Raw genomic sequence first — 24,039 nt, forward strand, 5'->3', positions numbered from 1 at the left:
AGAGCTGGGCGCGGGGCCGGGCGGGCAGCCCCGGGGGATCGCGAGGCCGAGGGCACAGGGCCGGGGTCGCGGCCCGGGCGGGCAGGCGCGGGGCCTAGCTGGCGGGCCCGGGGGCGCGGGAGCTGGGACCCGGGGGCGCGGGGCCGAGGGCGCGGGGCCTGGCGGGGGCCTGGCGGGGGCCTGGCGGGGGCCTGGCGGGGGCCTAGCGGGGCTGGCGAGCGGGCGGCCCGGGGCGGGATGGCGGCCGAGGAGGAGGTGCAGATCCGCCTGGAGGGCCGCTGCTACGCGGTGAGCAAGCGCAAGCTGCTGGAGCAGAGCGACTACTTCCGCGCGCTCTACCGCTCGGGCATGCGGGAAGCGCGCGGCGCCGAGCCCGGCGCGCCCGAGGTGCAGCAGCTGCGCGGCCTGAGCGCGCCGGGGCTGCGCGGGGTGCTGGCCTTCATCAACGACGGCGAGGTGCCCGCGGCGCGCGGCGACGAGGACGACGACGAGGACGCGGGCGAGGCCGGGCGGCTGGCGGCGCTGGTGGAGGCCGCGTCCTTCCTGCAGGTCACGCCGCTGCTGCGCCGCCTGCGCTCGCACGTGCGCCTCTCCAACTGCCTGGAGCTGCACGGCCTGGCGCAGCTGTACGGGCTGCCCGAGCTGCAGGCCGCCTGCCTGCGCTTCATGGCCGCGCGCCTGCACCAGGTGCTCGGCCTGCCCCGCTTCCCGCTGCGGGACCTGGGGCCGCGGCTGCGGGAGGCGCGCCTGGCCGGCCCCGCCGTCCTCGTGGCCCTGGGCGACTTCCGCGGGGGGCCGCTGGCGCCGCAGCCCTGCCCCGGGGAGCCGCCGGCCATGCTCAGGTACGAGGAGCGCACGCAGCGCTGGCTCCCGCTGCCCAGCAGCCCGCCCCCCGACCTGGCCACCGTGCGCGGCTACGGCGCGGCCGTGCTCGACAACTACCTCTTCATCGTGGGCGGCTACCGCCTGAGCAGCCAGGAGATCGCCGCCGCGCACAGCCTACAACCCCAGCACCAACGACTGGCTGCAGGTGGCCTCCATGAACCAGAAGAGGTGAGCGCGGCGCCCGGCCAGCCAGGGGTGCCCTCGGGGCGCTGGGGCTGCGGGCGGGACTGCTCCCTGGCCTGGGTGCCCGTGGAGAAGGTAGGCCGCGGGTTCCCCGAAGGGCGCGCGATCAGGACACTGCTCGTGAGTGTTGCTCATCTTTTTACTCTCCAGGATCCGGTCCCCGTTATAACAACACGCTGGGCCGTAACTGTTAACACTGATTTTGGGGCATTTCCCCCCCTTAATGGGAAACCTGCGGCACTGGGGCGCCAGCCCTGACCAGGAGACAGAGATGGTGACTAGAGTTCTGTTTCTTGGTTATGTGGGATGCCTCTTACTTTTTATCCCCTCTTTGGCTCTTGCTTCCTTCCAGCCATGGCCTCTGACCCGAAGCTGGGGTCTGGCAGGGGTCACCCCAGTGCTGGGAGGTCTCCATCCCCAGCCCCCTCTTCCCATCCCGGATGTCCCTTCCTCCTCGAGCAAGGTGCCCTGAAAGAAAGAGAGGAGGAGGAGCTGGAGGGGAGAAACAGCAGGGGAAGGAGGCAGCGACAGGACAGAAGAACCAGAGCAGGCGCGGCAGAGGTGGCCGGAGGGAGGATGGCGGCCAGGGTGCCAGCGTCCGGCGCGGGAGGCCGCAGCGCGCCCGCGCTCCACCTGTGTGCGCCCAGCGCCCCTCCCCCGCTGGCCTGCCCTGGGCTGTGGAGCACGGGCTTGGGTGACGCAGCCAGGCCAGGGAGGCGGAGCAGGGGTGGGAGCACGGAGAATCCCCCAGACCAGGGATTGGAGAGCGCTGGCTTGATTCTTTTTGCAAAGTGCGCCTTCTTTGTGATCATAAAAGTAACACAAGTTACGATAGAAACCTGGAAGGCTGGAGACAGTAACGCAGCAGCAGACCGGCCCCTGCTCCCTCCTCCTGCAGGTGCAGCCTTCTGCAGGTTGGCAGTTTTCCCTCCAGCTCCTTTTATTTATTTATTTTTTTTATTGACTTTGTAATAATATTACATTAAAAATATATTTGTGAGGTCCCATTCAACCCCACCCCCCACCCCCCCTCTCCCCCCCCAACAACACTCGTTCCCATCATCATGACACATCCATTGGATTTGGTAAGTACATCTTTGGGCACCTCTGCACCTCATAGACAATGGTTCACATCATGGCCCATACTCTCCTCCATTCCATCCAGTGGGCCCTGTGAGGATTTACAATGTCCGGTGATTACCTCTGAAGCACCATCCAGGGCAGCTCCATGTCCCAAAGACGCCTCCACCTCTCATCTCTTCCTGCCTTTCCCCATACCCATCGTCCACCATGTCCACTTTTCCCAATCCAATGCCACCTCTTCTATGTGGACATTGGATTGGTTGTGTCCATTGCACCTCTATGTCAAGAGGAGGCTCAGATTCCACATGGATGCTGGATGCAATCCTCCCATTTTCAGTTGTAATCACTCTAGGCTCCATGGTGTGGTGGTTGTCCTTCTTCAACTCCATCTTAGCTGAGTGTGGTAAGTCCAATAGATCAGATTGTAGGTGCTGGAGTCTGTTGAGGCTCAGGACCTGGCTATCACATTGTCAGTCCAGAGATTCAAATCCCCTAAATATATCTTAAACCCCAACATTAACTGCACCTCCAGCACATTAGCATGAAAGTCTTATGAAGGGAGATCCCATTTGAGTCCAGATTCATCACACATAAACACCATTTCCAAAGAGGGGCCATCTGCCCTGGTAGTTAACCCCATCGGCCATGACCATAACTCCCATGGGTCTCTTTAGCCCTCAAAGGAACCAATATCTGGGGGTTGTATCTGCTTTATCTGTCTCTCTGACTCTGCTCAGTTGTGCATGAGGGCAATCCTTCTGCCAGCCTCCAGACTCTTTTTTAGAAACTCATAGCCATATAAACTCATTTCTCCTTTCCATTTCCCCCTTACTTTAGGTCAAACAGCATTTTAAAGTCATGGTATTTTATGTAGACATGGATATTCTGCTGATCCGCATTGAACCTTCCATATAAGGTCATTTTCCAGTTGCATCATCAGTTGGTAGTTGATAGTGGTCCCTCGTTGCCAGGGAGGCTCATCCCTGGGTGTCATGTCCCACGCTGGGGGGAAGGCATTGCATTTACATGCTGAGTTTGGCTTCGCCTCCAGCTCCTTTTAAATGCATTTTTACATCGCTGAAGTGATAGCATATTTACATTTTGGCATCAGAAATATTATTTTTAAACAAATTCCAAGAGTTTTAGTTGAAGCAACAAAGGAGCAGTCGGTGGGCGTGGGCAGTGCCATGTTAGGGCGGAAAGCCTGTAGCTGTGGCTGCAGCTGGGCAGGTGGCACTCAGCATGCCGTCCCCAGCTGGGCAGGTGGCCCTTGGCACGCCGTCGCCAGCTGGGCAGGTGGCCCTTGGCACGCCGTCCCCAGCTGGGCAGGTGTCACTCGGCACGTCCCCAGCTGGTCCTCGGCACGCCGTCCCGTCCCCAGCTCCACGACTACAACACAGCAGCGCACAGAGTTCTCCTTAAGGAAAAAACCTGCCATGCAAGGAATGCTTGCACACATGCTTCTTGGAAAAATGAAAATGGGATGGAAACCTATAGAGTAAAAGAGCACATCTATAGACATGTTGTAAATTATAAGTAGATATTTATAAGTTATAAATACATCTATGTAAATATATTTTAAGTATGCCTGATGTGGTTAACGGTGGGGAAATGTGTGTTGTGTGAAAGGGCACATAGGGCAGTGCTTGCACCTTGTTCCTATTTTTTACCCTAAAATTGATTAATTCTAATTAATTTGGCCCTTGATATTTCCACTTAACTATATACTGTACCTGAGAGTTTTTTTCCTGTTCCAACGAATGTAGATCCTCTCACTCCTTTTAATGGTTGTATAGTACCAAGCCTCTGGATATTCCGTGATGTATTTCGCCATCCCCGTATTTTTTAGGTTGTTCATTTGCCGTTCTAAACAATGCTGTATTAACATCCTGGAAGGGGTGTGTATTTCGGTAGGCATAGGTGAGTTAGTCCCGTATGACACATTCCTCGAGTCCCTGATCAGCTCTGGCGAAGTGTGTGCACATTGAAAGTCTTAGTAAGCTCCTGCCAAATTGCCCATCAGAACATTGTCCTACTTTCCCCTCCCACCAACATTGTTTGAGCTTGCCAGTTCCCTATTATACTCTTGCCAAGACAAGATAGTAGCATTATTTTTCATTTTTGCCAATCTAATGAGCACAAACACTGGTGTAAATTTCCTTGATTGAGAAGATTTTTCCTTTCAGATGTTTATTGGCCATGTGTATTTCTTTTGTAAATCGCCTTTGCCAATTACAAAAAAATTGCCTTTTTTCATATTCATTTTAGAAGTTCTGTTTAAGTATACAGATATTAATATTTTGTATCACATTATATTTTCCCTGTCTTTATTTTATGATAGAGCTCAAAAATAAAAGGCTTGAGGTGGCCAGGCCACTCCTGTAAAATAGTGAGTGGAAGGGGTGGTAGGAGATGGTGAAACCGAATGCCCTGGTGATGCCACAGCCACCTTTGTCTCCGAAATATCCTGATTTTTAAATGTTGGCCACAACTCCATTAAAACAAAAACAAACACAACGCTCTGTGGACCTAACAAAATGCCACCCAGAATTGGGCTCCTGGGCTGCTGGTTTTGGACCTCAGGTTTGTAGTGTATTCTTGTGTAAAGAAATGTGGAGTGGAAACTTTTTGTACTCAAAATGATGTGTGTTCCTTGAGGGCTGTGTCGTGCGTAAGCTTCTCCAGGAAAGAACGTGGAGTGCTCACCTGTGTCCAGCCCTCCCACTGCACAGTTTTTCCTTTTTACATTTAGATTTGAACTGTTTGGGATTTGTTTTCATGTAAGGTATGACACTAGGTTACGATATTTTTTCTAGCTGTGTTAATAGCGCTGCTCCTTCTCAAGGTGATTTGCGAATCCACCGTTATCATATACTAATTGTCCTGTTTTCAAATTGGCAGATTGGCCATTTCTGCATCAATAACACATTTTTTATACTCCTGCCACTTGGTAGTGTGTTTATTATCTGGTAGAACAAGAACAACTATTTCTTTGTTCTTTTTTTTTTACATTTAATTCTTTTTGCTATTTTGTGCACATTTTCTCTTCCAGATAAACTTTAGAATCAACTTGTCAATTCCATTAAGAAGTCCTGTCGGGATTTTGATTGCTTTTTTTTTTTTTTAAAGATTTATTTTTATTTATTTAATTCCCCTCCCCTCCCCCGGTTGTCTGTTTTCTGTGTCTTTTTGCTGCGTCTTGTTTCTTTGTCCGCTTCTGTTGTCATCAGCGGCACGGGAAGTGTGGGCGGCGCCATTCCTCGGCAGGCTGCTCCCTCCTTCGCGCTGGGCGGCTCTCCTTATGGGTGCACTCCTTGCGCGTGGGGTTCCCCCCCTACGCGGGGGACACCCCTGTGTAGCAGGGCACTCCTTGCGTGCATCAGCGCTGCGCATGGGCCAGCTCCACACGGGTCAAGGAGGCCCAGGGCTTGAACCGCGGGCCTCCCATGTGGTAGACGGACGCCCTAACCACTGGGCCAAAGTCCGTTTCCCTTGATTGCTATTATATTGTGTTTACAGATGCATTTGGGGGAGGGTTCACATTTTATAAAACTTTTTTAGCTAGAAAAACGTTTTTTTTTCTGAGTAGTTAGATCTTTTGGTCCATTTTGGTTTTCTTTTTTATCTTTGTATAGTTTGCCTAATTCTTATTAGAATTAGTCTTAGGTATTTTTTAATTACTGTGGGCTTTTCCCCTTACACAGATGCTCTTTTCCATTATGTTTTCTAATTGGCTGTTGATGCTCTATTGGGATTTGTGCCTTCTTTTATTTCCCTCCTGCTTTGGTCTCATCTGTAGCAGGAGCCCCTTCCTGACCTTGCAGTTTGGCCAAATGCTCCGAGTTTGTGCCCCTCTAACATCTCATGCCCACTCCTGACTTTCAATTGGAATTCTCTTTATGTTTGTCTCTCCCTTGTGATCACAAACTATGACTGATCAAGAGCTTATATGCAGGGTCACCTCACCTCACTGTGCTTTGCTTTTTTGAGCTTTGCAGATATTATTGTTATTATTTTTTTTACAGAATGAAGGTTTGTGGCAACCTTGTATCCATTTTCTTCAGCAGCACTGGTCACTTCATGTCTCTATCACATTTTACTTGTTAGGCACATTTTTAGACAAAAGGCTACTGCACAGTTAATCGACGACGCCACAGTAGAAACATTGCTTTCACACGCACTGGGAAGCCAGTGGGCTCGCGGGACGCACTTCACTGCGACGCTCGCCTTGCCGGGCGGCCTGGGAGCGAGCCTGCCGCGCCGCTGCGGCGGGCCTGTGTTCCTCCTGCGATGCGGTGGTCGGTGCGCATCAGGCGCTTAAATGCACGCTTCATTTTAAACCGTGAAAGTTGTCTTTACATTGTTTAAATAAAAGCGATGTTTATATTCTGCTTTTTCTCAAATTAGAGAAGTGTGAGTTTACAAAACAATCCTGTAGCACATCCAGGGCTCCCATACATCACCCCAACACACCGCCTTCCATTGTTGCGGAACGTTTGTTGCAATCGATAAAAGAACATCAGGATGTTACTACTGACTCTAGCCCCCAGCTTACACTAGGTGTATTTCCCCCAACCCCCTGTTGACACCACGTAGTGGTAGGAGTGCTACACTTGTTGCAGTAGTGCACCTTTGTTACACGTCCTGAGAACCTTCTCCTGTTGTCCTGTTGACCACAGCCCATCTTCCACCACGGGGCCCGCTGGGTTGCACAGGGCCGTGCTTTGCACAGTCCATCCAGCGTGTACACTCAGGGGCTCTCCGTTTCATCACAGCTGTGCTGTTGTCACCTCAGTCAACTCTAGAATGTTTTGATTACTCCAAAAAGAAAAATCCCACACCCCCCTAAACTTCCCTATTGCCAACCCTTAGCATTGATGTAGTACCTTTGTTGCCATGGTTGCAAAAATATTACAATAGTATTGTTAACAGTAGTCCATAGGTTATACTAGTCGTATTTTCCCATGCGTCACTTTATTCTTAGCACCTTGTAATAGTGATGTAACTCGTTCTAGTTGATAGAACATTCTTGTGTCAGCGCTGTTAGCCCCAGGCCTCATCCTGCACCGAGTTTCCTGTGTTACACAGTCCCAAGGCTCCTTTTGCTTCCTTCCTGTCGACGTTTACATCCCTAGACCACCCCTTTTGGCCTCGACCACATTTATCCATCAGTGGGGTTATACCTGCGTGTGTTACCATCAACTCTATCCCTTTCCAAATGCTGGCAATCAGCTTTATTAATTCTGCATACGTTAAGCATCACCTCCTCCTCCAGCCCTCATTCTGTGTCCTAGTAACCTATACTCCAGGTTTTAACTCCATGGGTTTACTCATCGTATTTCGTTCATATTAGTGAGACCATACAATATTTGTCCTTTTGTGCTGCCTTATTTCACTCAGTATCCTCTAGTTCATCCTTGTTGTCACATGCATCCCAATTTCATGTATTCTCACTGTGGAATACTAGTCCTTCCTATGTATATACCATATTGTGTTTATTCAGTCATCAGTTGATGGGCGCTTGGGTTGTTTCCATCTTTTGGTAGTGGTGAACGATGCTTCCGTGAACATCAGCGTGCAGATGTCGGTTCGCATCCTTGCTCTCAGTTCTTCTGGACGTATTCCTAGAAACGGGGTTGCTGGATCACAAGGCGCCTCTATGTTCAGCCTCTGGAGGAGCTGCCTGACTCTTCCACAGACGCTGCCCCATTGTACATTTCCACCAGCGGTGAAGGAGGGGCCTGTTTCTCCACATCCTCTTCAGCGCTTGCAGTTTTCTGTTTTTCTGTTGTTTTTTAAAAAAATAATGCCATTCCATAAGATGTGAAATGGTATCTCGTTGTTGTTGTTGTTTTTTAAGTTTATTTTTTATTTATTCCTCTCCCCTTCCCCCTGTTTGCTGTGTCCATTCACTGTGTGTTCTTCTGTGTCGGCTTACATTATCCGGCGGCACTGGGAAACTGCGACTCTGTTTTGTTGCGTCATCTTGCTGCGTGTGGTGCCCCGTGTGTGTGGTGCCACTCCTGGGCGGGCTGCGCTTTTATCATGTGGGGCAGCTCTCCTTGTGGGGCTCACTCCTTGCACATGGGGCACCCCTACACAGGGCACACCCCTGCATGGCACAGCTCTCCTTTTGCGCGGCAGCTCTGCGCGTGGGCCAGCTCCACACGGGTCAGGAGGCCCTGGGGATCGAACCCTGGACCCTCCATATGGTAGACAGATGCTCTACCAGTTGAGCCGCATCTGCTTCCCTCTCATTTTAGTTTTGATCTGCATTTCTCTAATAGCTAGTAATGTTGAACATCTTTTCATGTGCTTTTTGGCCATTTGTATTTCCTTTTTGGAAACATGTCTATTTAAGTCTTTTGCCCATTTTTAAATTGGGTTGCTTGTCTTTTTGTCATTGAATTGTATGATCTCTTACTATAATATGGATACCAAATTTTTATCAGATATTTAAGAAATATTTTCCAATATTTTCTCCCATTAAGTAGGCCACCTTTTAACTTTCTTGACAAAGTTTTTTGAAGAACGAAAGTGTTGAATTTTGAGGAGATGCCATTTATCTATTTCTTCTTTCATTGCTTGTACTTTGGTGTAAGATTTAAGAAAATTATCATCTACCACAAGGTCTTTTTTTTTGGTAATGATTAATTAACTAATTAATTTCCCCCCCCTCCTTGTCTGCTCTCTATGTCCATTAGCTGTGTGTTCTTTTTTTATCTGCTTGCATTCTTGTCAGTGGCACTGGGAACCTGTGTCTCTTTTTTGTTGCATCATCTTGCTGTGTCAGCTCTCTGTGTGTGCAGCACCACTCCTGGGCAGGCTGCACTTTCTTTCGCACTGGGCAGCTCTCCTTATGGGGCGCACTCCTTGTGTGTGGGGCTCCCCTATGCGGGGGATACCCCTGTATGGCACAGCACTCCTTGCCTGTGGCAGCGCCGTGCGTGAGCCAGCTCACCACACGGGTCAGGAGGCCCTGGGTTTGAACCCTGGACCTCCCATATGGTAGGCGGACGCTCTATCAGTTGAGCCAAATCCGCTTCCCACCACAAGGCCTGGAAGATGTTTTCCTACATTTTCTTCTAGGAGCTTTGTGGTTATAGCTTTTAAATGTAGGTCCTTTGTATCAGGTGTGAGGGTGGCTCTCCAGTTCTCCAGCACCATCTGCTGAATAGACTGTTCTGGCGCAGCTGGGTGGGCCTGAGAGCCTCCTCAGAAGTCATTGACCACAGATGTGCGGGTCTGTTTCTGAACCGTTAGTTTGAATCTACTGCTCAGCATATCTGTCTATGTCAGTACCTTAGATACTGTGTTTAAATTGTAGCATGTGCTGAACAATTTGGACTTTGAAACAGTTCACTGTAATAGCTGAAAAACAGCAAGAACCGGCAGGTAATTGAGCCCTTACTCTGCTCCAGGTCCTGTTGCCACTGATCTGCGTGCGTTATCTCAGTTCTTCACAAGGAGGGTCTCGGGCAGTCCCCCTTTTACAGGGGCAGGGTCCGAGGCACAAGAAGTGAAATAAATCGCTGAGAGGTGCAGCCACGGGGCATCAGCACGCTGCCTCTGGGGTGTGTCCCTACGGTCCAGCCTTTTCCTTTGCGGAGCAGCGCTTCCCCCAGCAGCTGAACCTGCAGGGACCCCAGACTCTCCCTAACAAGGGGCAGGCGGGAAGCCTGGGACAGGGATTGTATCAAGCCCTCTGTGCCCTGGAGAAAGTGATGCCGTGTGACTGCAGCGAAGAAGAAAAAGAAACAAAAGCTTGGCGCGTGCGCCTGCGATTGCAAATGGCAACGCCAGTGCCCGGCTCTCCTTGAGAAGATGCCGAGGGGTCCACGCAGGCCACACTCATTCACCCCCGGAATTAGCTCACAGGCAGGAGCTCGTGCGGCCGCGGACTGGCCTGCCTGCCCCCCTCTCCTGGCCGGGGTCACCTGCGGGAACCGGCCGCTGCCGTGGCAGTGGGGCTGCTGGGGTCCTCTCTTCCCTGAGCTGTCTCTGGTCTCGCGCCCTGCCCGGGGTGGAGCTGGGGGGCAGCTTCCTCCTCTGTGCGTGGCCAGCGGGCCCGGGAGAGCCGCGGCCGTCCCGCCGCCCCCGGCCTCACCCCGGAGCCAGCGTCCAGCACAACAGAGCGTTCTGGATCCCCGGAGCCTCGGAGGAGCTCCGTCCTCCCCAGCTGACGACGCGGCGAAGCCAGAGCCGCGCTGGGCAAGGAGACCAGGCAGGCTCGCCCCGCAGTGCCGGCCGGCTGCAGGTGCACGGAGGTGCCGGCAGGTGCACGGGACTGCCTCTGCTCGCCGCCCCCTGCCTCCCTGTCCTGGTCCCCGTGGAAGCTTGTGCCCAGGGAGGTGGCAGCCGGCGGGCGGCGAAGAGGGCGGGCAGCGCAGCATCCTCGAGCGGGTGAGGCTGACCTCGACGGCCCCGGCCTTGCCCTCTGGAGCGGTGCCCTCGTGGTGAGACTGTCTCCGTAGCTGGTCGTGATGACGCTGGGCCGGGCATCGTGGCCGTCCCTTAGCTGTTCCCCCCCAGCTCACGCTCCGAGAGCTTTTATCCTTGGCCCCGTTTTCCCGGCGAGAGCACCGAGGCTCAGCAGACCCAGTCCAGGGCGGTCAGACCCCCGGCCGCGCTGCCTGCCCGCGCTCGGCGGCCCTCGCTGATCCCGCGCTGCTCCTGGCCGTGCTGAATGTCGCTGAGTTTTTGGAGGAGTTGAAGAGCATCTTATTTCTTCTAAGGGGAGGGAAGTTCAGTTGTTGCCACGCCTCATTGTTCGCACTTGCTGTTCGGTTTACTGCAGGCGAGTCAAGTACATGCCTACCAGAAATTGTCGATTATTTGGCTTAAAGGTTCTTTTTGCCGCCTCAGCGACGCCCGTCGGGATCAATATTGAGGAAACACGCTAGAGGTGCTCGCTGGAGTCACACCTGCGCCGTGCAGGAGGGGGCGTCCACGCGTTATTTTCAGGAGGTTGGAAATGAGGCGCTGAGGGGCAAGCGTTTGTGGACGAGAGAGGACTGTGAACAGAACCCAGCGCGGCCAGTGACGGGTGCAGGTGACAGATGAGAAAACGCGCCCCTGCGATGCCCGGGAGAAAGGCGGTCCCTAAACAGCAACAGAGAAAGACCTTTCTCTGCAAGGGCTACCTTCAGCTTGTACCACCTGCCCAGTGTTGGTTCTCATCCCCTCTTCACAGGAGGGGAACTGGGCTCAGAGACGTTCAGTAGCTTGCCTGAGGTCGCACAGCCGATGGAGAATAGAGCTGGGGTTTTGTTGTAGGAGCCTTAGCAGCATGACTCTTTGTTAGGTGGACAGTTTTGAGGTGGCAGTTTCATCTTCAAACAAATTCAGCGTTGGAAAGGTCCCCTTCTCCTAAGGTAACTTCAGCGCCCTGGGGTCTGGGAGATGGGACTGCTTACTTTACCTGCCTATTCGTCCAGCCCCAGAAGCCCCCAGCGTTTGCCTGGGGCAGACGAACACGGAAACCTGTTTTGATCTCGCTGAATTTACTCTGTGGGCTTTTGGGGAGCGAAAACAAATGTGCCTTGGTAAGATTTAGTGCTTATTTCCCAGCTCTCTTTCCTGTGACTCCCCTGGTTTCACCTACGGGGAGGCTTCATGGGCAGATTTTAAGGACCATTGGCTGCAAAAAATGTCAGCAGCGCAAGCCAGGGCCCCCCCGGAGCCGCCACCCGAGAGGCTGGCATGGACAGCGGGGCGGAGCTGGTGGACGAGCCGGCGAGCGCTCTGCTCCCGCTCGGCCTGGAAAGGCCGCACCCAGCGCAGCCAGCTCTGTGCACACGCGAGCCCCGTGAAGCGGCTTTGTCGCCAGGTGGTGATGACTGCTGCGGTTCCCAGGCAGCGGGCATCGCTGTTTCACGACCAGGCCCGGTTGCGCGTCCAGTGCTGCTCTAGTCTACCCTCCTGCGTTATTATTGTTATATTATTTTTGGTCAGTGGTAGCGTCCACCCCTTCTTGCTCAGGACGTTGTGTTCATCCCTTGTGTTTTTGAGGAAAGCCTTGTGTGGTGGGGTCCACGCCTCTGGAGTCGCCTGCTCTGGCCTCCTTCTTTCAGACCATGGAAAACAGGAACATGTGGGGGCAGCGCGCTGCGCCTGGCGCCTGGGGCCCTCGGGTCACGGTGGTGGCCCTGGAGCGGAAGGGGGCCCGGGGCCGTGCCGTGGCCCCCGCCGTGGCCCCCCGCCGTGGCCCCTCCCCTGGCACAGTCCCCGGCTATGCCCCCCCTCACCTAGGACCCCCCCCGCCGTGTCCCCTGCCCTGCTCCCGGCCCCGCCCCCGCCCCTGCCCCTGCAGAAGGCCGTGCGCTCCTGGTTTGGGGTGCGCCATGCGCCTGGCACCTGCCCGAGATTGAGCGGGTGTCGGAGTCCACGGACCCGAGGGTATCGGGAATGAAAGACAAAGAGAGATCGGGGTCAGGGGATCCCCGAGCATTGGAGCCTCAGGCTCATCAGACAAGTTTATTGATCTCAGGGGCTTCTTTATATACCCCAAGCAATCGTGAGAACCAGCAACTATTCTAGCTAACTATTCCCATTACCTCATTCTTGAAAACACAGTGCACAGTGGATAAGATAGTAACTAAAGCTCATAATGTTCTATTATATTATTGAAACAAATATACTCATTAATCTTGTTGTCCAGGTTACTTGAGATATCGAGTCTGGGTTCTGCTGGAATGTTATGTTTCCCAGAGAGATTAGCCCCCTGCACGTATATCTCTAGGGACAGCATGACCCAGTGGTCAGAAAGTAACTTGCTTCCATGGAAACAGCATGCCTTTGTTTCCCACAAGCGGGGCACCCCCGTGGTTGGGTGCTGAGCTCCTGTCCAGGTTCGCAGTCCGCGCTTCCTCCAGGGGACGGGGACGGGGTGGCCTTCGGGGGGCCGCCCATCTCCCGGTTCGCAGGCAGAGCGGCCCCATCCAGAGCGCCGGCTCCTTCTCGAGCCGCGGACCCCAACCTGCGTGGCAGCCGGCCCCTGCCTGCCTTCCCCCCATCCACCCGCGGCCTCGTCCTCTCCTGCAGGTCCAACTTCAAGCTGGTGGCCGCCAACTCCAAGCTCTACGCCATCGGCGGGCAGGCGGTCGCCAACGTCGAGTGCTACAGCCCCGAGCAGGATGCCTGGAATTTCGTGGCCCCGCTCCCCACTCCCCTGGCCGAGTTCTCGGCGTGCGAGTGTAAGGGGAAGATCTACGTCATCGGCGGCTACACCACTCGAGGTGGGCGCAGGGCCACGCGGGGCCGGGAGCCGGCGGGTGCTCGGGGCTCACCGGGGCGCCTCAGCACGTCGCAGGCGCTGGCCTGCCTGGAAGGAGGGTCCCACTGCAGGGCCGGGCTGGGCAGGACGGGCTGGAGGCGCCGGGATTTTTTTTTTATTCCACCCCCCCCCCCCGAGTTGTCTGCTCTGTCCATTTGCTGTGTGTTCTTCTTTGTCTGCTTCTGTTGTTGTCAGCGGTACCGGAATCTATGTCTCTTTTTGTTGCTTCATCTTGCTGTGTCAGCTCTCCGTGTGTGCGGCGCCATTCCTGGGCAGGCTGCACTTTCTTTCGCGCTGGGCGGCTCTCCTTATGGGTGCACTCCTTGTGTGTGGGGCTCCCCTACGCGGGGGACACCCTGCGTGGCAGGGCACTCCTTGCTTGCATCAGCACTGCGCGTGGGCCAGCTGCACACGGGTCAAGGAGGCCCGGGGTTTGAACCCTGCACCTCCCACGGGGTAGACGGACGCTCCATTCGTTGAGCCAAATCCGCTTCCCTGAGCCTGAGAATTGACTCGTGTTTTCTTTGACTTCTGGAAGCCCGGCCTGTGTTCGGCCGCCTGGTCCCTGCGCTGGCCCCGGCCTGTGAGGTGGTCTCGGCTCTGAGCTGGGCGGGGAGTGTCACCTGGGTGCCCCACCGCCTCCGCCCACGCTGGCGTCCTCCTCGCAGGGCAGGCCTGGCTCTCGTTCTCTCCCTTCTGAGCTCAGGGGCGTCGGGAACGGCCCGGGCGGCTGTGCTGCTGGCCTTCGTGTCCCCGGCCCGGGAGGCGCGGGAGCGTGGCTGCGCAAGGGTGGCGTGGATTGAGCTGCATGTCGCGCGCCCCTTCCTGTGGGCGGTGTGCAGTGATTGGGAGCAGGGGGCCTTCTCCGGGCCGTGCGCCGCTCCTGGGGGGCCAGCGCCCCGGGCGGTGGCGGGAGCCGTGTGGGTGGAGAGGCGGCGGGCGGCCGGGAGAGGCTGCCGGGCCGTGGCTCCGGCTCGCGCGGGCCTGAGGCGCGGGGCTGAGGCGCGGGGCCCTGGGCTCGGGAGGACGCTGGCCGGCCTCCTCAGCGCCCTCAGCCCGTTGCAGGAGGGGCCGGGTGGCCGCCGCGGGCCGCGCTCCTGCAGGGGCCTGAGGGGCGCTCAGGGCCTGCTGGGGGCTGAGGCGGCCGTGGTCCGGTGGGCAGGGATCGCGTCTCCACAGCCACAGCGCCCGCGCGTACGTTCGAGGAGGAATTCATGTGAGGATTCGTCAGATTACTTCATTTGTGCGACGGTGAGTCATTTTGACTGAGCCTCTGCGGAGGTGAGCGGTGGGAGGCGCCGAGTGCTGTGTGTGCCCGCAAGGACGGCCCCTGACAGAGGACTGCGCTGGAAGCTTCCAGAACGTGCCCTCAGCTGAGCCTCCAGAGAAGCCCCGCGAGCGCCCCCCGAGCAGCGCGCACGTGTGCGGGCGTCCTCTCTCTAGGAGAGGAACGACCGAGGTCTCCACTGTGCGCGCGTCGAGGCGGTCCAGGCCGGCAGGGCAGCGCGCAGGCGCTGGACGCCGCTGACCCAGCCTGACCGCGCCGACGCGGCACGGGGGCCGTGGGCTCCTGCTTCCCGGGACCCCGCCTGGCCGTCGCCTCAGCCCTCGCCCGGGAATCGCCCCTGCGCTCCGGCCTCACGAGCTCCTGCTGCAGGACCCTCTTCCGTGGCCCCCACCGTGGCTCCTGTCCTGGATGCCGGGACAGACCCCGCGCCCGGCGCCGGTGAGGCGGACAGAGTGACGGCTGCGCAGGCCCGAGATGAGGAAAGGGCAGCTGACCTCCGAACCGCCCGCCCGCACTGGGGGCTCCCCCGGCCTCCCCGACGGTCCCCTCCACCTACGACGAGTCATAACTGTCACGAAAATACAAATACCAGGCTCCAAGGTGCCCTTAGCCTGCTCCCTTGTAGAGAGAGGTGAGCCTGGTAAAATCCAAATAAGAGTTGACGGCGTTTTAACGAGTTATCGAGCCACTTTAACTCTTTGGCAGGCACTGAAGAAATTAAGTTCAGTAGAAAGTAATAGTCAGGAAGTGGACTTGGCCCAGTGGTTAGGGCGTCCGTCTACCACATGGGAGGTCCGCGGTTCAAACCCCGGGCCTCCTTGACCCGTGTGCAGCTGGCCCATGTGCAGTGCTGATGCGCGCAAAGAGTGCCCTGCCACGCAGAGGTGTCCCCGCGTAGGGGAGCCCCACGCGCAAGGAGTGCACCCATAAGGAGAGCTGCCCAGCGCGAAAGAAAGTGCAGCCTGCCCAGGAATGGCGCCGCACACACGGAGAGCTGACACAACAAGATGACGCAACAAAAAGAGACACAGATTCCCGTGCTGCTGACAACAACAGAAGCGGACAAAGAAGACGCAGCAAACAGACACAGAGAACAGACAACCGGGGGGGGGGGGGGGGGGGCCCGGGGGAGAGAAATAAATAAATCTTTAAAAAGAAAGTAATAGTCCTGGAAGGAAGAAGGTGGTTTTGTGAAACTTGAGAATCGACTGTAAATGTAAAGACGCAGGTGGCGCCGCTAGCTCAGACCGCCTCGCCATGGTCTGTGCCTTCGTTGTGTGAGGAGAGAAAACACAGAAGACGTGGAGAGACCTCGGGGGACGGAGAACTAGGTGGAAGCCCCTCGAGAGCCTGAGCCCTTCGTCCCCGCTGGGAGGCCTGGGGGCAGCCTCGACAGAGGGGCAGTTTAGAAAGCATTGTCCCCAAGGCTGCCACACAGCAGACTGGGGCAGGGGGACACGGGACAGCCCAGGGGCGCTCGTGAGTCCTTAGTCTGCAGACAGTGGACGCGGAGGGACGGTCCCCCCCGGAGCTCTGGTGATTCCAAAACCGCACAGGGTGGGGCAGGCACGCGCAGGACCTGCTGCTCTCCTGTCACCCTGCCTCCTAGCAGGTGCTGTGCGCGGCACCAGAGGTGGCTGCGGAGCCCCGGCGAGGGGCGGGTCCTCTGTCCGGACAAGGCTGGGGATAGACTCTAGAAAGCGCCCGCTGACTTCCCAGCCCCTGAGCGCCCCGTGCCCTCCTCAGTCGCGCTGCACTTCCAGGCTCTGCTGCTCCTCCACGGCCGGCTTATTGTTGGAGCAACAGAGAGTGCTTTCTTCCTGGTAACGCACAGCATTTTCTTTTCTGCTGAGCCTAAAATATTCCACTTGTTCTTTCCTAGAGGAGAAAAGAAAAAAAATTAAAGCTAGATACTTTAATTTCACAAGCAATTTTCAAAAATCGGGTTGGCTCGTGTATTCTTAGCAGCTGTTTGTTTAAAATACCATCCGAGCTCTTTGTGGCCTTCCGTCCGGTGTGATTGCCACAGTGAACCCGCCGTCTCGGGGGAAGTGGGACGGGGCAGAAGGCCCGGCCTTCCTCAGTTTCTCGCCCGTGTTACAGCTGGAAACGGAACTGCCGAGGCCTGCTGTGGCTCTTTAGGGGGCCAGACCCGTGACACAGTGGCCTTTCTTGGCGCTGTCCCCTGGAGAGCCCGCTTTGCACGCTTGTCCTGTCCTTGGGGGTGGTGCTCAAGGATGTCTCCTCTGTCCTCGTGCATGGTTCCTCGGTGGCACCGTAGAAGGTGGCGAGGCTGGGGCGCTCCTTTCATGCTGGCCTGGCGGGCCTCCAGGCGTGAGGGCCACGGGCAGGGGGTGTCCTCATCACGGCCGCCCGGCCACCGGCCCCGAGGACCCCGCTGCGTCTCCCAGGAGGGGATGTGCCAGAGCGGCAGGTGGGGGAGCGAAGCGCCCAGCCCTTCCGAAGCTTTTCAGGGGAGCGTTTTCCCGGCCTCCGCTCCGCTGCTCCCCGGGCGCTGCAGGGGTGCCAGCACGTGCTCTCTCGTTTCAGACCGCAACATGAACATCCTGCAGTACTGCCCGGCCGCGGACGCCTGGACGCTCTTCGAGACGTGCGACGTGCACATCCGCAAGCAGCAGATGGTGTCGGTGGAGGAGACCATCTACCTGGTGGGCGGCTGCCTCCACGAGCCGGGGCCCGGCCGGAGGGGCGGCCAGGGCGAGGACACGCTCGCCGTGCAGTCCTACAACACGGCCACCCGCCAGTGGCTCTGCCTCAAGGAGAACACGTCCAAGTCGGGCCTGAACCTGACGTGCGCGCTGCACAACGACGGCATCTACATCATGAGCCGCGACGTCACGCTGTCCACCGGCCTCGAGCACCGCGTCTTCCTCAAGTACAACATCTTCGACGACCGCTGGGAGGCCTTCCGGCGGTTCCCCGCCTTCGGGCACAACCTGCTGGTGGCCTCCCTCTACCTGCCCAGTCCAGCGGACGCGTGAGCGCCGGGAGACCCGCTCGCGGCGAGGAGGAGACGGGCGCCCCGCTCCCGGGGCTCCGACTGCCGAAGGGAAACGCGGGTGGACCTGGCTCACGGGCTCGGCGGCCGTCAGCGAGCTTATACGTGAGCTAATCCTTGGCCCGTTGTGGAGAAAAGAGACCAAGCTGGTTATTTTTGTAATGATGATTTTTTAAATGATGGGAGCAAATCCACGATGTTTTCATACAAGCTTGATGCCGTTGAGGGTCGGCGACAGGCTCATCACTGCAAAGTGGATGCATTGTGTCTGCTCAGGAAAGGGCACAGTGGGCGTGAAAGTGAGCTCATCCTTCCAGTCCGTTTTATTTAGGTGGCTTGAAATGCCGTTATCACCCTGGGTGAAAGTCTTTTGTGGTTCTGGGTATCAGTTTGCTTGGCCGGCACTTACATTAACACTTTCGTTCCCTCCTTCCCACACCCCACCACACCCACTTGTGCTCCTGGCATGTTAAAAAATGCTCTGAGTTCAGATATTTTCTTTGCACACGACTTTTCAGGAAGCTTACAACAGTGGGACCCTACAGTGAATCCTCGCAAGCATCCAGTACTCTCCAAAACTTGCATAAAAGGCACTCTCAGCTCTTTTTCAAGTCTTTTATTGGCAATTAATAATGCTGGATAAATAGGATGATATAACCTCTCATTTCATTTATGTGGCAGATTGTTGCCTCTCACATAATTTGCATTGCTAGTCATTCTGTATTACTTAAGAGAGGATATATTGTTCAGAAGGGTGGATATATATATATATTTAAATTGAGCTGCAGTCTTCAATTTAAACGATAAAGAAAACACCAAATGAGAAAAATTTTATCTTGAAGAGACATTTATTAAATGTATTTGACTTTTGTTCTTCTTTAAGACTGAAGAACAATACAACGTTGTCATATTTGAGCCAGGCAGCTTTCTGATTGAAGCTTAGCTTTCAGTTCCTGCTTTGCCGCTGCCGGTAAGGGGAGGGCAGCTGTCAAGCTCTTGCGCTGGAGAGCCGGGAAGGAGCTTTCAGATGTGCAGTTGCCTCTAGTGGTATTTCTGAAATTAGTATGGTGCCAAATTCTTGCTTTGGTTGTTAGATCAAATAGAGCCCAGCCCAAGTAGTTGCTTGTTTGTCTACAGTAAGCCAGTTAATGAATAAAAGCTTCTGCCAATCGTAAACCAGCTTTCCTTGAAAAATGGATACACATACGTAGGGGACTTTTGCTTAGAATGAAAAACCCTTAGGAAATTCTCTGATCGTTTGTAAGGAAATCAGTTAAACAGCTGGACCCCATCGCTCCACTCTCACGGCAGGCAGAAACCTGCCAGTTTACAGAAGGACCTAGAGAGAAACAATCTGCCGTGACAAGCTCAAGCATACAACAAACATTACTGATGCCTCCTCGTGCCGCCCACCGTGCCAGAACAGGAGGGAGGACCCCTCCCACGACGCCTCGGTTACGAGAGACGTCCCTCCTGCCCTCCCAGGGGCTTGATACATGGGTTCCGAGACAGAACTTGTGTTTGTCCACGTTTCAGAAACATTTCTGTTAGATAAAACGAGGCAAGCCTTTGTTTTGGACACGGGCCCAGAGCAGTGTGTTTTGTCACCACGTAATCTCGTCAGTTCTTCTTACAGCACTATTTAAGGGTTTCTAAGCCACATCCACTTACACATACTCTGCTTTTTAAAAGACAAAAACCTCCGAACTGAAATCTTCTCATAAATGGCACTTTAATAATCGACTTATATTAATTTATATTAGTCATAGCGTTGACTTCCCAGTGACCCAGAATTTCGTTACATATATTTAAAAATCTGAATTATTTTAGTTACTGTTAGGTTTTGTTTTCTAGAGCTTTACTTTTTAAAGGCTTAATCTTTATATATTCAGAAGATCCCAGCCAATTGAATTAGTTCTGGACCAACAGTTGGAGATTAGCTTGTAATTAAATGCGTTGGATAAAATACAGCATTATGCCTGCCAACCAGTTCTCTCCCTGCTGACATGCTTTGGCTCTGTTTCCCTAAGCTGACAGAGTCCTGGACCAAGTAAAGGCTCGCTCTCATCCCCAGGCTCTCTCGGCCAGGTGGAAGCGGCTGTGTGTACACTTGCATGTCTTCCAACAGGGTCGTGTCATTGTGTGTGTGTACAGTTGTACGCCTTTTAACAGGGTTGTGTCACTGTGTGTATGTTTGCATGCTTCTAACGGCTGTGTCACTGTGTACACTTGCACGCCTTCTAACAGGGTTGTGTCACTGTGTGTATGCTTGCACATCTTCCAACAGGGTTGTGTCACTGTGTGTGTATGCTTACATACCTAGCAGAGTTGTGTCACTGTGTGTATGCTTGCACACCTAACAGTGTTGTGTCACTGTGTATGCTTGCACACCTAACAGGGTTGTGTCACTGTGTGTATGCTTGCACACCTCGCAGGGTTGTGTCACTGCTTACACATCATCTAACAGGGTTGTGGCACTGCGTGTGTGCATTTGCACACCGTCCAGCAGGGTCGTGTCACTGTGCACTTGCACGCCGTCCAGCAGGGTTGTGCCACTGGGTGGTTGGCAGTGCTTGGGGAGGGTAGAGTGTGCTCTGGGCAGAGCTGTGGGCATGTGACGTCGTCCCCCGCCGCGCACGGCAGCGGTGTGGACCTTGTGAGGCGGTTTGAACGCTCTCCTCTGCTGCTCGTGATGCAGGGCAGACTCCACTTAGGACCAGGGGAAGCTGCTTTGAAACCCCTCTTGTCGCCAGGACTGCTCTCACTCTTGGATCATTCCTGCTTCTTCCCATCCCATTTCTCCAAATGCTTCTGCGTCCCTGGGCTGCTGCTGCAGGTGCTTCTGGCCGTGGAAGGCCCTGGGAGGCCCCGGGGCAGCTGTCCCATCAGGGTGCCCTCTTTCACCGCACACGTCCTGAGAGGCGAGCGGTTCCTGACGTGGGCAGTGGAGGGAGGTGGCTGGGTCCCTCCCTCCAAAGCCGTAGCTGTGGAGACCCCTTAGCACCCTTCTCTAGTTTTTCTGAGAAATGTGTCGGTTGATTTTTTGACCCTGTGGGTTAAGTCATAACAATGAAATACTAAGAAGATTATTTAAACTAGCAAGAAACAAAAAAGGCTTAAAATCAAGCATGAAAACCAAAGAGAATCTAACTCTGCCATTTTTTTTTGGACCAAGATACCAAGTCATTCTAAATGCCTTAGATATCAAAGTTGTACTGAGAGGGACAAAAGCTCTTTTCCTGTAAAGGGAGCAATGGAGTAAGTGCCTGCTTTCTTTCGGTGCACATCGCTTAGTGGGCATCGCGGGTGCCGCTCTTCCAGATTTCTGGGTGGAGTTGTGACCTCCATTTGGTGTGCTGAGTGGAGAGGCCTTGGGCTTGCTGGTCAACCAGCATTTCATGAGCAGCGGCTTCATGCAGGGCCCTCCAGGGGCGGCAGAGCCACCTAGAGGGTAGAAGGGCAAGGTCCCCGCCTGCCCTCCACCAGGGCCGGGAAGCGTGGACACCTGCGCGGCGTCCTTCCCTCGTGGCTTTCCTCTGTGCAGGGCTCGGCTTCAGAACTCCTCCTGCCAGGCCTCCCTGCCAACCCATCAGAGCGGGACGAAACCTGTTTCCCATCCCTGGATGGCTGTGAATGAATTAGGTGGGCAGACAGCGCCCGGACAGGCTGGCTGGGCTTGGTTCCCTGGTTCCCAGGAAGCCTTACCGGGCGTACCCTGTGCAAGATGGTGCTGAGCACGTGCGTGCGGGGGCGGTGGAGAAGGGTAACTGGCCCTCTCCCCCGGGGCATCCCCCTCTTGTCAGGTGTGGCCTATGCATCTTGCCTCATCAACCTGTCACTTCGCCATTTACCAACAGCCATCACGATCCAGTTCTTCAGATTGGACCATCACATCCTGCTTTCTATTTTTGCTGTGTGCTTTTTTCTCACTCTTCTGCCAGGTCTTCTCTAGTCTTTATTTATCTCTATTCCTTTATTTCAAGGTACTCACTTTGCAGCTGAGGCTGCAGCAGCTTGACCCAGGGAAAAATAGTTGCAAATCCAGGGAAGCGAGTATTCGGGGAGACGTGAGCAGAGCACGTGCATTTGCAGCTGTGCCTTGAAAACGGTCCCTAAAGAGCGTCAGCAAAGGAATGTTCTTTGAGACACTAGTCCCAGCCCAGGCAACTTTCGCCTTGGTGATAATGATCAACTCTCTACCCTTATGTTTCATACACGTTAGATGATTTGTTTTGCTTTTTTTTTCAACTTAGGAACACAATATACACTACCGATCAGTTGACACAGGCTGACTTAACCACTTTTATTCATTCATACCAGAGGCAGATTAAATATAAAAGATGATCAACTTGGAAGATCAAAAAATGCTGAAATGACTTTTGCAGGGTTGACTAGTGCTTTCTTACATGGATGACCTAGTTTTTCCTGTGAAGGAAAGGAAAATATTTGTAATTTATAAAATTGCATTGTTTTTCTTAAAAAAAAGAATGGGTGCGTTTTAGATGTTCCACAATGTCTTCATGTATAGTAGTCATTTGAAAGAACATGATTTGTAGAATGAATAGTTACATTTTATTACACCTGACACCGTGAGAGAAGGTTGTCTTGAGTTTTCAAATTTAAATGTGGCTTAAAAATGCGAATTATCATGTGATTCATTTAAATGCAACGATGCCTGTGAAACACCATGACAGTCTGCCTTTGTGTTTATAGACACAACTATAGAAAATACCTTCAAATAAAATAGTTCTAAAGCAGTTGTTGTCCATCGGGTACTGTGCACCTGCTGTGTTCTCAGGGCTGCCAGAGCTGGGAGGAGATGGAGGGGCACCCGAGCCCGCAGGACGTGCCAGCAGCGCGTGGGCGCCGAGCCCTGGTCCGCAGGACGTGCCAGCAGCACTTGGGCGCCACGACGGGGCTGGAATCCTCTGGGGAGGCCCGACCCGGGCAGCACGGTGGTGAGAGCGTCAGGGTTTGGAGAAGAGGGTCCACGAGGCGTGCACCTGCTGGGGGCTGTCAGCACCTGGACCTCCTTCTCCCCCTTGGGACGCCTGGGAGGCCTCATGACTCAGAATAAAAGAAGGAGGTCGAGGCCCCGCAGGCACAGCCGTGGCCCCCGCACCCTGCGGTCCGTTGCGCCCGCCCTGTGCTTCCAGACTTTTTAAAAAAGATTTATTTATTTATTTGTTTATTTATCCCCCTGCCCACCCCCCCAGTTGTCAGCTCTCTCTGTCCATTCACTGTGTGTTCTTCTGTGACCACTTGTATTCTCTGTCAGTGGCACTGGGAATCTGTGACTCTTTGTTGCGTCATCTTGCTGTGTCAGCTCTCTCTGTGTGTGGCACCACTTCTGGGCAGGCTGTGCTTTTTTTGTGCTGGGCGGCTCTCTTTACAGGGCGCGCTCCTTGCGCGTGGGGGCTCCCCTACGCGGGGGACACCCCTGCGTGGCAGGGCACTCCTTGCGCGCATCAGCACTGCGCATGGGCCAGCTCCACACGGGTCAGGAAGCCTTGGGTTTGAGCCCTGGACCTCCCATGTGGTAGGCGGACGCCCTATCCGTTGAGCCATGTCCGCTTCCCGGTTGAGTGACGTCTGCTTCCAGACTTTTTAAGGCCTCCTTGGATGAGACACTCGGCTCCTTCTTTCCTGTTGCCTTGGTCACGACTGACGCTGGGAGCCTGGGGCAGGGCGTGGAGAGCGGTGGCATTACTAGAGAACATCACGCGGACGTCCCATACTTCGGTAGCTCAACGTATGGACACACACAGCACCCCTTCCTCATAACGTACCCCTTGAAGGAAGACCCCACGAAGCCCCAAAGCCGTGCCTGCCCCCCTCCAGGGACACAGCCAGAGCCAGCTCAGCTGCGGCGCCCCGGGCACTGCCCGGCCCGCAGCTCCCCAAGCCCACTGCCCCCTGCGGGGTCCCTGAGGAGGTGCGTCCTTCAGCCACTTCCCCACGGCAGGGCCAGGACCCCGCCCAGCGCCCTGGGCTCTCGGCACCCCCTGCCTGTGAGGCCAGGCGGCTCTGCCCGTGGCCCTAGGGCGGGAGGAGCTGGGGGCGCGGGAGGGCACAGAGGCCTTTGGGGAAGGGAAGAGTCCAAGCACCTGCAGAGGTCCCTGGTCAGTGTGGGGGCTGTTGCCGCAGCAGGACCAGCCCCGGGGGGCGCGGGGTCAGCCGGGCGGGCAGCGCTGGCTCTGCTTTGTGAGAGGATGCGCTGCGCTGGTGCCCAAGCAGGGTGGGCCGTGTGGCTGCGCGCTCCTTGTCGGCTGGTTGTGGGGGTGAGCGAGGGGGCCCGCGCGCTCC

The 24,039-nt window shown here is 55.2% G+C and overlaps 1 protein-coding gene across 1 annotated transcript; it reads left to right on the top strand.

Annotated features, from left to right (window-relative positions):
• The first annotated feature begins 192 nt into the window (after positions 1-192).
• On the top strand, positions 193-22,490 carry KLHL42 (kelch like family member 42). Its single transcript, XM_004449316.5, is given in 4 exon segments — positions 193-999; positions 1,001-1,053; positions 13,195-13,388; positions 17,265-22,490. Coding segments are annotated over 4 exon segments (1,461 nt in total). The 5' UTR covers positions 193-237; the 3' UTR covers positions 17,717-22,490.
• Positions 22,491-24,039: the final 1,549 nt, after the last annotated feature.

Source organism: Dasypus novemcinctus, chromosome 20, assembly GCF_030445035.2.
Source record: "Dasypus novemcinctus isolate mDasNov1 chromosome 20, mDasNov1.1.hap2, whole genome shotgun sequence".
In the NCBI taxonomy this organism is placed as follows: Eukaryota; Metazoa; Chordata; class Mammalia; order Cingulata; family Dasypodidae; genus Dasypus; species Dasypus novemcinctus.